The following is a 13,756-nucleotide window of genomic DNA, read 5'->3' on the forward strand; positions in this document are numbered from 1 at the left end:
CACACACGCTACATAAGTGTACTACCACTGAGCAACATCCCAGTTCCATTTATTTATTTATTCATTCATTCATTCATACATACATATATACATACATACATCAATTAACCCACTTATTATAGGCTAGAGATGTCAAATATGGCAGAGCTTTTACTGGTCTTTCAATTCCTTAAGCCTTCTGATGGCAGACTTGACTATGACCGCAGAAGTAGTATTGTAGATCCAGGTGCCACCATTCACAGTTTTCATGCAGAAATCATAGTGCCAGAACCCACAGTCTGTCTTTTCATTGTGGTTTTGACACAAAAGGAGCAGTGTACTTTGTGTGCTATAATATACATTATATCTCTACACATATTCACCCTACAAAACTGCAACTGTGTACCTTTTGACCCACATCTTTCCATTCCCCACTACCAGTAACCATACTGTTTTTATACATTCAGTGTTTTCCTTCTCTTCAGATGCTACATACAAGTGAGATCATGCAATATTTATCTTTCTGTGTCTGGCTTATTTCACTTAGCATAATGTCCTCTAGGTTCACCCATGTTGTTGGAAATGATAGGATCTCTTTATTTAAGACCAAATAATGTGTACACGTGGGTCTGTATGCTGCAATTACTTTCATCATTCATCTACCAATAGACATTTCAATTTTGTTTCCAGAAGTTGGCTATTACGAATAACACTGCAATGAAAATGGAAGTGTATATATCTTTATGAGGTGGTAATTTAATTTCTTTTGGGTACATACCTAGAAGGGGAATTGCTGGGACATGTCAAGTTTTATTTTAACTTCTTTAAGAAAACCTCAAAACTGGGCACTGTGGCCCATGCAACTCAAGAGGTTGAGGCAGAAGGGTCACAGGTTCATCAGCAATTTAGCCAGAACTTCAGCAACTCAGTGAGACCCTATCTCAAAATATAAAAAGGGCTGGGGATATAACTTAGTAGTAAAGCACCCCAGATTCAATCCCCAGTACAAAACAAAAAACAGGTAAAAACAAATAAACAAAAAAAACCTCTCCAAACTGTTTTACACAGTGGATGCTATCAACATACAGCTCCATCAACAGGGGACAAGGGTTCCCTTTTCTCTACTCTATTGTTAATACTTGTAATCTCTTTTGTTTTTGATTTAAAAAAAATCCTAACAGGTGTGATACTGTATCTCACTGTAGCTTTAATTTGCATTTCCCTGATGATTAGTGATGGTGAGAACCTTTTCATATACATTTGACCCATTATGTTTTCTTCAGAATAATGTCTGCTCTCATCCTTTGTCCATTTTTTCTTTTTTGGGGGGATAGGGGTGGGGGGGACCAGGGAATAAACTCAGGCACTCAGCCACTGAGCCACATCCCCAGTCCTGTTTTTTATTTAGAGAGAGGGTCTCACTGAGTGGCTTAATGCTTCAATTTTGGGGAGGTTGGCTTTGAACTCGTGATCTTCCTGTCTGAGCCTCCCAAACCACTGAGGTTACAGGCATGCACCAGCACACCCAGCCTGCTTATTTTTAATTGATTTATTGTTTTGCTATTGGGTTGTGTGAGCTTCTTATGTATTTTGGGTATTAACCCCTTATTAGATATATGAGGACTGGAAGCAAATATTTTCTTCCAATCTGTAGGATGACATATCATTTTACTGATTGTTTCTTTGGCTGTGCAGAAGCTTTTTTTTGTTTTTTGTACCAGTGAATGAACTCAGGGGCACTTAACCACTGAGCCACATCCACTCAGGGGTACTTAACCACTGAGCTATATCCCCAGTCCTTTTTATGATTTATTTTGAGACAGGGTCTTGCTTAGTTGCTGAGGTTGGCTTTGAACTTTGCAATCCTCCTGCCTCAGCCTCCTGAGCCACCAGGATTACAGGCGTGTGCCACTGCACCCAGCTTTGTTTCAGGTCTTAATATGTAGATCTTTGATCCATTTTGAGTTTATTTTGTATATGGTTGAAGACAAGGATCCAGTTTCATTTCTTTGCATGTGCATATCCAGCATTTCCAACACCATTTATTGAAGAGACAATCCTTTCCTCAGGGTGTTTTTCTTAGTGTCCTTGTCAATACTTAGTTATCATATACCCTTATTTATGGGCTTTCTATTCTGTCCTATTTTCCTATGTGTCTTTTTTTTTTTAACACTTATTTTTTAGTTCTAGGTGGACACAATGCCTTTATCTTATTTTATGTGGTGCTGAGTGCCTCGCGCATGCTAGGTGGGCGCTCTACCTCTAAGCCCCAGCCCCAGCCCTTTATATGTCTGTTTTTAAGGCCAACAGTATACTGTTTTGATTTCTACAGCCTTGTAGATTTTGAGATCAGGTATAGTGATGCTACAGCTTTGTTCTTTTTGTTTAAGCTTGCTACAGCTCTTCAGAGGTCTTCTGAGGTTCCATATGACTCACAAGATTGTTTTTTTTCCATTTCTGTAAAAAATGTCACTGGAATTTGGGTAAGAATTTCAATGAATCTACAGATTGCTTTGGGTAGTGTGAACATTTTAATAATAATCTTTCAATCCATGAACACAGGATACCTCTACTTACTTGCATCTTCAATTTGTTTCACCAATTTTATAGTCTAATATGTGCAGATCTTCCACTTCTTTGGTTGAGCTTAGTACTAAGTGTTGCTGTTTTTAATGTTTTGTAAATGGGACCCTTGCATTTCTTTTTCAGATAGTTTGTCATTAGTGTATCAAAATACTACTGTTTTTGTATTCTGCACCTTTACTGAACTTGTTTATTAGCTTTAACATTTTTGGTGGAATATTTAGGGTTTTCTACATACAAAAGCATGTCCTCTACAAACACTGACAATTTATTTCCTTCTTTTTTTTTGAGCGGTCCTAGTGCAAGGGCACTCTACAACTGAGCTATACTCCAGCCAATTATTATTGAGACAGTATCTTGCTGAATTGTTGAGGCTGGCTCAAATTTGTAATCCTCCTATCTCCACTTCTCAAGTCATGGGATTATAGGTGTGTGCCACTGCACCTGACCTAACTTCTTCTTTTCTGCTTTGGGTACCTCTCATTCTTTTCTTTGCTCTAGATAAGACTTCTAGTACTATGTTGAACAGAGATGGTGAGAGCAAGCATCCTTGTTTTCTTCATGATCTTAGATGAAAAGCTTTCGACTGTGGCTGTTGGCTTCTCTTATGTAGCATTTATTACGTCATATATGGCCTTACTTCTAGGCTTAATTTGTTGAGAATTTTTATCATGAAAAGATGTTGAATATTATCAAATGATTTTTCTGCATTTATTGATAATCATACAATTTTTATTCTTCAGTCTATTCATGTGGTCTATCACATTTATTGATTTGCGTATGTTAAGCCATCTTTGTAGCTGCTTTAATTCTCTATTTGATGATCCTTTAGTTTCACAATGGCAATTCCTTTACCTTCTCTGTTCTGCTCTAGTACTGAGTAGAATATCAATATCCCAGAGGAGGTCAAGATACCAGCTATGTAACAGAGTTAACATCATTAAAATAGGACAGGGGATTTTATCTCTCTCTAGAATATTAGGGTACCTTCATTTCATAACACAGCAATTGCTACTTTTATGGGCACCCAACAAATAATTATTGAGCATCTACTATAGGCCTGGAACTTCACTGGGCTCAAGCACAGATAAATTAAATATATCAAAATTTGAATTTATAAAACAAGATACCTTAGAAAATTCATTTTTATGTACATAAATACCTTGACATATATCTGAGCTATGTCAAATATTTATGAGGTGCTTCCATGTACAAAACACTAATCTAAGAGTATACAGAGGCATCACATATTAAAAGTTAGCCCTATAGGCTAGAGTCATGGCTCAGTGGTAGAGTGCTTGTCTAGCATGTGTGAGGCGCTGGTTTCGATGCTCAGCACCACATAAAAACAAATAAAGGTATTGTGTCCACCTACAACTAAAAAAAAAAAAAAAAAAAAAAATTTAAAGTTATCCTAAATGCAAAAGTAAAAGAAATAGAAAAAAACTGAGTTTAAGAACAGCACACGTGCCTGAAGCAGTGGTGCACGCCTATAATCCCAGTGGCTTGGGAGGCTGGGGCAGGAGGATCACGAGTTCAAAGCCAGCCTCGGCAAAAAGTGAGGCACTAAGCAACTCAGAAGACCCTGTCTCTAAATAAAATACAAAATAGGACAGGGGATGTGACTCAGTAGTTGAGTGCCCGAGTTCAAACCCCAGTATCAAAAAAAAAAAAACAGCATACAGGTATGATTACTGTATTGGTGTGACTCTGCACCCTGTACAGCCAAAGGAATGAGAAGTTGTGCTCCATTTCTGTGCATTCTACTGTCACGGATAATTAATTAGAACATATTAATTAATCAGAACAAATTAATAATAATAATTTTAAAACAACACCACAAAATTCAAATTCTCATGTATTACAGAGGATGGCAATGTGATACAACTGGTACTTACTATGTGAGACCTTTATAAATGCTTTGTCTCCCTTAATTCTGACAGTAACATTAAGTGGGTGTTGTTATTAGCTTTATTTCATGGGGATGAAGAAAGGTTAAATCATTTGCTCAAGGTCATACAGCTATTATAGAGCTAGAATTTACTTACTGCTAGAACCAAGAGTACTTATGTTTATGATACTATATTGCAAACAAAGAGGGATTTTTGGAAATGGAGAAATATATACAGATAGGTACATATTACATTTCCCAACAAGTATAGCCCTAGTAGCCTAACAAATTAAGTTTTAACTCATAATATATTATCAATTAGTCTACTGGAAAGTGTCTTCTAATGAAATGTGCCTTTGTTTTTTAAAACAAAGCAGTACAAAAATGATTTGGCTTTACATATATTAACTTCTACCATCAATACTGCTAAAATGCTTCTAAAGGAAGAAGTATTCATGATGACTTACCTCCTATGGCTAGTGTGTTAGCAGACTGCCAGCCAAACAATCTGCTAGGATCAAAGGGTGACAATGACTGAAAAAGGAAAAAAATAATTCTAGTTAGAAGGTCGCTGACTATAAAATAAGTAAGGCATGATGGCGCAAACCTGTAATCCCAGCAACTCGAGAGGTTGAGACAGGAGGATTGCAAGTTCAAGACTGGCCTCAGCAACTTATTGAGAGCCTATCTCAAAATAAAAAGTGCTGGCAATGTAGCTCAGTGGTAAAGCACCCCTAGATTCAATCCCCAGTACCAAAAAATAAATAAATAAAATAAGTAATCACAATGATATATGCAAGGCTTTCAGAGGCAATCTGCTTCCCTTCTCCAGGGAAATTTAAAAACTTGAAAAACTCAATGGTAAAAAGCACTTGTCCTGTGTTTGATCCCCAGTACCAAAGGAAAAAGAAAGAAAGAAACAAAAAACTATCTGTACATAAATTGTTTGGAAATAGCTAAAAAGAATGAGACAGCTTTCTATTTTAATAAAAATACTATGTTCCTTTTAAAGATTCCTCTTAGTTCAAGAGACATTTCCAAAGTCTACTCTCTTGGCAGAAGCAGCATCAATTATAATATAACATGGACATTAGAAATGTTTTTGGAATCAAAAGGCAAGAGGCTGGGCTTGGTGGTTTGGGAGGCTAGGACAGGAGGATCTGTGTTCCAGGCCAGCCTCTGCAACTTGGCAAGACGCTGTCTCAAAATAAAAAATGAAAAGGACTGGGAATGTAGCTCAGTAGTAAAGCACTCCTAAGTTAAATCCTCAAAACAAGGCAAGAGGACTTCAGGCTAGAAAATATTACCACATAAACATGATGAGATATATTAAGGGTAGGGAAGGAAAGGAAAAGGTAAGATGACTAGGATCAATGGTTGAAGGAATATGAAGACCAACATCATCAACAAAGAAAAAGTGGTAGACTAAGGTCAAGATGGTTAGAAAAGGGTTGGCAGAAGGGAGTAGTGGGTGGAATCTGTCAGGCCAAAGATTTAGTAGTCTATGAATAGATGGTGGAAAGGATCAGGAAAAAATAAGCTAATGATCAGGATTTGATAACTAAGGAAAGAGCAACTTTAAATGAAGGAAGGAATAAGTTAACACATTGTACCACCTAAGTGACCTAGATGAATTTCTACCCACTATAATCTGGTTATCTTCAAGAACAGGATGCCTGTAGGACAGAAGTTCCTCTTTTTTTTTTTTTTCTAAAATTTTTTTTAGGTGTAGATAGCCACAATATCTTTATTTATTTTTATGTGGTGTTGAGGATCAAACCCAGTGCCTCACATGTGTGAGGCGGGCGCTCTACCACTGAGCTACAACCCCAACCCCAGCCCCAGAAGTTCCTCTTTAACCTAGCCAGATGAAACTAAATGGACCTAAGATGGCTGCCAGAGTAATTGCCAGACAACCTCTGACTTCATTATAATCCATCTGCATGCTAAATAGCACATTCCCTCCAGTACTAAGAAAGTTGACAATTGCCATGATGATGACCAGAAAGGATTATAAAAGGAGTGAAAAGAGGGCTGGGATTGTGGCTCAGCAGTAGAGCACTTGCCTAGCACGTGCGAGGCCCTGGGTTCAATTCTCAGCACCACATATAAATAAATAAAATAAAGGTACTGTGTCTAGCTACAACTAAAAAAAAAATAAATATTAAAAAAATAAATAAAAGGAATGAAAAGAGGAAAATTTTCACTCATTTCCCTGTTAGCCCATCCCTCCCCTCATTTCATTTACCCCATTATCTATAACCTTCAGACCCCCAATGAGTTGAGAAGCCAATCAGTGAGCCTCTCTGCTTCTCTTATTATAGGCTAAGAATAAGTCTTTCTTTACCACTCAATGGCATTCAGTCTTGTTACTGGTTTCACAATTCCAAGAGGAATAAAGGACCCAGTTTGGGGTCAAAATTGGTAACCATAATTCTTCTAAAATAGCACTAAAGAATTCTCTCAGTGTAGCCAGACATGGTGGTGCATGCCTGTAATCCCAACAGCTCACAAAGCTGAGGCAGGAGGATCATAAGTTCAAAGTCAGCCTCAGCAATTTAGAGGCCCTAAGGAACTTCGCAAGATGCTGTCTCAATAATTAAATAAATAAATAGGGCTGGGGATGTGACTCAGTGGTTAAGCACCACTGGGTTCAATTCCTAGTATCCCCCTCAAAAAAATCTTCAATTTAACAACAAAGAACCACGTGAAATCATTTATGTTTTAACTGACTCAAACCACTTTATGTAGTGAAACTATACTTTCATATAATCCATTTGTAGTGCTACTCAAAAGTGCTGGTCTGCAATAAGACCCTTGCACCAGAATGTAAATCCGGCATACTGCTTCTTTCTTCAGGAAAGTCTGGCTACAGCTTACAATTAGACATTATATTAGACGAGTGTTGGTGATAACAGACTTATGTTCTGACATAGGATCCAAATTTTGTCACAATCCAACAACAAGCAGATCTCTTGGACTAGCACCAGTCTATGAACCACACTTTAAAAAAAAAAAAAATTATTCTTAAGTTTTAGGTGGACACAATATCTTTATTTTACATTTATGTGGTGCTGAGGATCGAACCCAGTGCCTCATGCATGCTGAACTACACACTTTTGATAAACACCAGTCCACTCCTAAGAATTCTTCATATTAGAGTAAGAGAGATTTTATACCTTTATAGAATTATAAAGCTTATGTTGGACTGAAGACCAACATATTTGAGAATATGAATATCAGAGGGAAAAAAAGGAAAAACCTTTTGAACTGAGCTAAAGCAGATGTTCTTAATTGAGATCCCAGTATGTGAATCCCTTTTAAATATAAAAAAAACTATAGGCCTTATGTGTAATTTTTCTGGGTATAGGGTTCATAGCTCTCTCACATTCTGAAAAATGTTAAGAAGCTCAAAGAGCTCTGATTCATTGAGAAGAAAATGTTAGATAGTTTTCACTGGTAAAACCTCCGGGGTGGTCTCTGCCCTTCTAGTACTGGGAATTGAACCCAGGGGTGACCTACCACTGAACTGCACTCTCAGCCCTTTTACTTTTTGAGACAGGGTCTCAGTTGCTAATGCTGGCCTGGAATTTATGGAACCTCCTACCTCAGGTTTCCACGTAGCTTGGGATTAAAAGCTTGAGCTACCATGCAAGGTTAATGGAGCAGCTTTTTATGAAAGCAGTGGGTAGGTATTCTAGTCAATTGTTTGCTCTCTGCCGCCTCTCCTGCTCTTCTTTATATTGCAAGAAACATGCATTTCCCAAGCATTATCATTTGGCTACCAGGGTAAGTATAGCCAGAAGAGATACTGTGGGAGACTGAAGGTAAGAAGAGAGATGAAACCAAGATGTTTTTACCCTGCTTTTTTTTCTATGAGCATATCCAAGTTTCTAGTTTTATCCTCTATGTTCCCAGCTCCCATTAGGTAGTCTAGTTGTGAGTTTAGATCTGAGAGATAGCTTCAGATTCTTAGTTCTGACAAAACCACTTTCTTGCACTGTTCTATCAGCCTCCGAGATGCTGACTGCTTCCTCACTTGCTGATTTTTGAGTTGCCTTAACTGTCACATTTGGTTTCTCCCTTCTGCTTCATCTTGTGTAAGTTTGTTCTTATGCTGAATGCCATCCACCTGAAAGTAGTGTTTTCTGTTTTCCTGGCTGAACCCTGACTGATACATGTAAACACTGGCTCCCTAAATACCATACCTGAATGAGGTGGTAGAGTGTAATATCGGCTGGCAGGACAGTAGGAGAAATGCATTGCGGGAAGAGAGCAGTTTTTAGCTTTGGATAAGGAGTTAAGGCCATCTTTAGTAGCTGGGGATCCACTTTCTTCAAACTGTTTTCATTTTCTTCATTCTGAACAACCTAAATAAAAAGATGGCAGTTACATTCCTTTCTCAAAACTTTAATCTCTTTTTCACAAGAATCCTATAAAACACAATTAGCTTGAGAAGATTTGTGGTAGTGAAAAATAACTTTGGTAAACAAGTCACATAGATTAACAGTTCTAGTTCTGGTTCCAAGACAAACTAGTTGTATGACATTGGACCAGATATTTAATATAAGGCCTTAGTTTCCTCATCTGCAAAATTATGAAGCTGAACTAAATTAGTTATTTTCAAACTATATGTTGTTTAAAATATTTAAATTCAGCCAGGTATGGAGGTATACACCTGTAATCCCTGGAACAAAGAAGGTTGGGGGTAGGAGGATTGCAAATTCAATGCCAGCCTGAGCAACTTAGTGAGATCCTGTCTCAAAATGAAAAAGAGCTGGCAGTATAGCTCAGTGGGGTTCAAGCACCCTTAGGTTTAATCAATCCCAGCACAACACACACAAAAATTAAATATTTAAATTCAATATTCAGTAGTAAACACTAAAAAAAAAATTGTAGTTGTAGATTGTCAGCATGCCTTTATTTTATTTATTTTTGTATGCAGTGCTAAGGATTGAACCCAGTGCCTCATACATGCTAGGCAAGTGCTCTGCTACTGAGCCCAAGTCCCAGCCCCAGCCCTGAGTAGTAAATATTTTTAAAGTCTTAGACTACTAGAGTAGATGATTCCTAGGTCCTTCCTCCTCAGCTCTAAAGTTATTTATGACTAATTTTGACAGGTTATTAAAAACAGGCATAAATAACTTAGCCGTATAAGTTGAGTATATAACCACAATCTAAGAGAGGTTGTATTAAATTAAACCAGTATCAGTAAGAAACTCCTAAAGATAAGATGTTTGACAGCATTCTTAAGTTCTCCCTAATCAGGCACACTTTAATGTTAAAAAGCAAAAGATGAGCAAGTTCTTCTGGGTACCATAAAAGAGTTTATATGGGTACCTAAAGATTATGATTTTTTTACTTTGCTAAAAGGGCAAATAGAGAATAATTTCCAAGCCACAAATCTACAACATACTTATTCCCAGAGAAGCAATCAGACCCTGATTCTATTCTGAAAATAATCTCAGAGTTATACAAAACATATTAAATGGAGGCTAGAGATGTAGCTCAGTGGTAGAGTGCTTGCCTAGCATATTCAAGGCCTGAGGTTCAATCCCTGGTACTACTACACACACACACACACACACAAAAAAAAAAAAAAAAAAAAGCCACTAAAGGAGGAAAAAAAAAATCTCTACAACACATTAGTTCCAAGATATTTTAAGCTATTATACAAAATTTTTAAATTCACCCATTTTATGCTCTTTAATGAAACATCTGAAAGTGTTTATATTTCAATGTCAACTGAGATCAAGACAATCCATAGATATTTCTGAATTTCAAATCAGTACAATTTTGTCATAATAGACAAACAATAGGCTGTCCATCCATACCTGGCTGACCCCCCCAGGAGCATACATCATAGTAGCAAGGGCCAGGAGAGTATGTCCTTCCAATAGCATACTGCTTACACCAGCCCGATTGGTGGGAATCAAAATTTGAGCATTTGCAAGGCTAGCCTGGAAGATCAGTTTGGGATCTGAAAAATAAAAGGGTTTCTTGTTATATCCTTAGCACTATCATAAAGTTAGGTACTCAACAAATATTTTTCAGATGAATGAAATACAATATAGACTGGGTATGAAAAAAAAGTGCAAAGAAAACAACTGGAATAAAATACATTAAAATACTATCAGTACTTACTTACCTACGTGTGATTACCTTTTTACATACTTAGGCCACCTACCTATGGAGGAGGTGTTAATTGTCTGTGTCTCCCAATTTATTTATTTTTTTATTTTGGTACTGGGGATTAAACCCTGGGGTGCTTAACTACTGAGCCCTTTTGATTTTTTGAGAGGGGGTCTTGCTAAATAGCTGACGCTGACTTTGAACTTGTGATCCTCCTGCCTCCCGAACTGCCTGGATTATAGGTGTGCACCACCATGTCTTTTTTTTTGTTATATATGACAGCAGAATGCATTACAATTCATAATACACATATAGAGCACAATTTTTCATATCTCTGGTTGTACACTTTTTTTAACAATGAACAAATTTATTACTTTATAATAAAGCTGCACCCAAACCCCAAACCAAAAATCTACAATAGACCAGTTATTTATCTAAAGAAAATTTTTGTAATACAGTATACACACACCTGTTAAATTACTGGAAACTTGTCGACACTGAACTAAAAATTCAAACCAAGGGTGAGCTTCATATAATTCTTTCTTTTCCAAAAAAGAACAATTTTCAGGACTAAGTCTGCATTAACGGGGGAAAAAAACAACTCTGGTTAGCATGCAGCATAAGACAGTTATAACCATGTTTGCTCAAGAGATAACCAATATTAGAAAAAAGAATCCTGGAGTTACAAAAGGGCAAATAGAGAATAATTTCCAAGCCATAAAATAAATACTTCCACTCTTGCCTTGTATTTTATATACTTTTTATGATCTAAAAGTAGAGAATATTTTAGAAACAATATTCACTACCTTGATCAAATTTTACCAACGCTGCAAAAAACCTGAGATCTTACACTTTAAAATACTTAATATTTTATTGGTTTTTACTAAGAAAACTTTTAAAAACTTTTCATCTTGTTTTCCCCTTGCCACCCCCCTCTGGACTCCCCCACTGGGGATGAAGCAGGAGCACTTTACCTCTAAACCACATCCACAGTCCATTTTATTTACTTATTTTAAAATTTTGAGACAGGGTCTCACAAAGTCTATAAGGCTGGCCTCTGAGACTTTGCATCCTGGGCACAGAGGTGCATACCTATAATTTTCCTGCCTCAACCTCTCAAGGTGCTGGGATTATAGGCATGCACAACTGTGCCCAGCCTTTTTGTCATTTTTAAAACAAGAAGTTTTCAAAAACCTTTACATAAATACAGAGATGCTAAAACTGAGGAGTTAAGGTTCAGAATATGTATTTTGAAAATATGGCTCTTAGCAAAGCACAGGGGCGCATGCCTGTAATCCCAGTGATTCAGAGGTTGATGCCAGCCCCAGCAACTTAGTGAGACCCTGTCTCAAAATAAAAAATAAAAAGCACTGGGGATGTGGTGGAGCACCCCTGGGATCAATTCCCAGGCCACAAAAAAAAGAAAATATGACTCTCAAATTTGTTCTTTTTTCATAGCAGTTTTGGAGAATCACTTCAGTGTGTGAGTAAGCCTCCATGATACAAACCTGGACTACATTCTCTGTTCAAACTTCTAGTGTTTACTACATAAAGTTTAAGAAAAACAACAAACCAACAAGTCTCTATTAGAGTAGAAGTGTGGACTCTAGAATCAAAGTAAACAGAATTAAATCTGGGTCTGCCCTTACTAGTTATGTGTCTTAGGTAAAAAATACTTAAGTTTCAAAGCCTCCATATTTCCTTACTTGTAAAATGGAGATGGGGGTAACCACCACAGAGTTTTTGTGAAGATGAAATGAGTTAATGCATGTAAAGCACTTAGCCTAATGCCAAGAACATTGTAAGCACTTGTATTACAAACTACTTTCACTGCTGTTATTCTTACTGACCCAATAACACTGGCCACCGATACAATTTTGCAGGTTGATCTTAGGTAAATATATACTGATATGCAAAAATTTATATAAGTTTTAGAGTTTATGTAATATGCCTTGCAGAGGCTATGAAATCAAAGTTGCTTAGCATTCTCCTGGCAATGAAAGTATCAAAGAATTACAGTGAAACTTTAGGATCTTCCTTTCTTTTTTTATGTATCTAGTTGAATGTGAATATCTACTAAACTATGTACCAAGTGTTGGGATGGGAGAAACTACTTCAAACAGATTAATCTCTCTCATGTAGATGCTTACTGTTTCCCTAAAAGTCCAGAAGTAGTATGAGAAGAGGAAATATGAAAAGTCAATTCTCAATACTTACTTGTAATAGTTGAGAAAGACATAAAGAAGATACTGTAGATCATGTTCCAAGCAGTAGAGAATGAAGTGAGAATGAAAATCCCAACCTTCTTTGGTCCTATAGTTTTGGACAGGGAGAGTATCTTGCATCACACCCCCAATACGGCTGAGTCTTAGAAGGAAGAGTTCAAAATCTTCTAGTTCAGACCCAAGAAAAATTCCATTCCTGCCGGTTTAAGGTGATATATTCAGAGCAGACCAAATCACCTCCACTGTTTAAGTATCAACTACTTAAAACAATAAGCATTTATAGGGGCTAGGGTTGTGTCTCAATAGAGACAGCTTGCCTAGCATGTATGAGGCACTGGGTTTGATACTCAGCACCACATATAAATAAATGAATAAAGATAAAGGTCCATCAACAACTAAAAAAAAATTATATATATATATAAAATTAAAAAACAATAAGCATTTACAATATAAGGGTAACAGTTCTTACTCTATAAATATATTCTAAGGCACACATTTTGCCAGTTTCCTATGTAGGTTTCTGTAATATTACAGCATTTAAAGGTATACTAATTAAAGTCTCAAGTTATCTTTGATATTTTGAAAACCTAACTAAACTATCTCTCCATTTTTTAAATATTTGGTTGGAACTATACAAACCAATGTGACAACAGTGGCAAGCTCTTGAAGTGGATGCTCTGTGCACTAAGAAAAATATCTCACTAAGAGGCTAAAATAATAAATAGACTACTAAATCAGAGAAACTTGCATTTCTGTATTACTTTTAACAAATTTACTGTTAAACACATTACATCTACCAAAGTAGTACAGAAAAATAGACATGGAGTTTAAAGCAGCACCATGTAACCACCATTCATATTATACAACATTGTATTTTGAGATGTTTAGTATATTCCTCCCCAATGCATGCACTTTGCTATCTCCAGAGCTAAAAAAAAAAAAAAAA

General features: G+C 36.7%; 1 protein-coding gene across 3 annotated transcripts in view; it reads right to left on the minus strand.

The window, feature by feature from the left end:
* Spg11 (SPG11 vesicle trafficking associated, spatacsin) overlaps window positions 1-13,756 on the minus strand; it is a 75,745-nt gene that overhangs the window by 28,812 nt on the left and 33,177 nt on the right. For all 3 annotated transcript variants that reach the window (XM_027925110.2, XM_071608211.1, XM_071608212.1), the window contains exons 16-20: window positions 12,803-13,006; window positions 11,055-11,161; window positions 10,288-10,433; window positions 8,662-8,823; window positions 4,921-4,987 (exon numbers count right to left, since the gene is read on the minus strand). In XM_027925110.2, the coding sequence (XP_027780911.2) occupies window positions 4,921-4,987; window positions 8,662-8,823; window positions 10,288-10,433; window positions 11,055-11,161; window positions 12,803-13,006 (686 nt within the window). The remainder of the gene's footprint in view (window positions 1-4,920; window positions 4,988-8,661; window positions 8,824-10,287; window positions 10,434-11,054; window positions 11,162-12,802; window positions 13,007-13,756) is intronic.

Source organism: Marmota flaviventris, chromosome 2, assembly GCF_047511675.1.
Source record: "Marmota flaviventris isolate mMarFla1 chromosome 2, mMarFla1.hap1, whole genome shotgun sequence".
In the NCBI taxonomy this organism is placed as follows: Eukaryota; Metazoa; Chordata; class Mammalia; order Rodentia; family Sciuridae; genus Marmota; species Marmota flaviventris.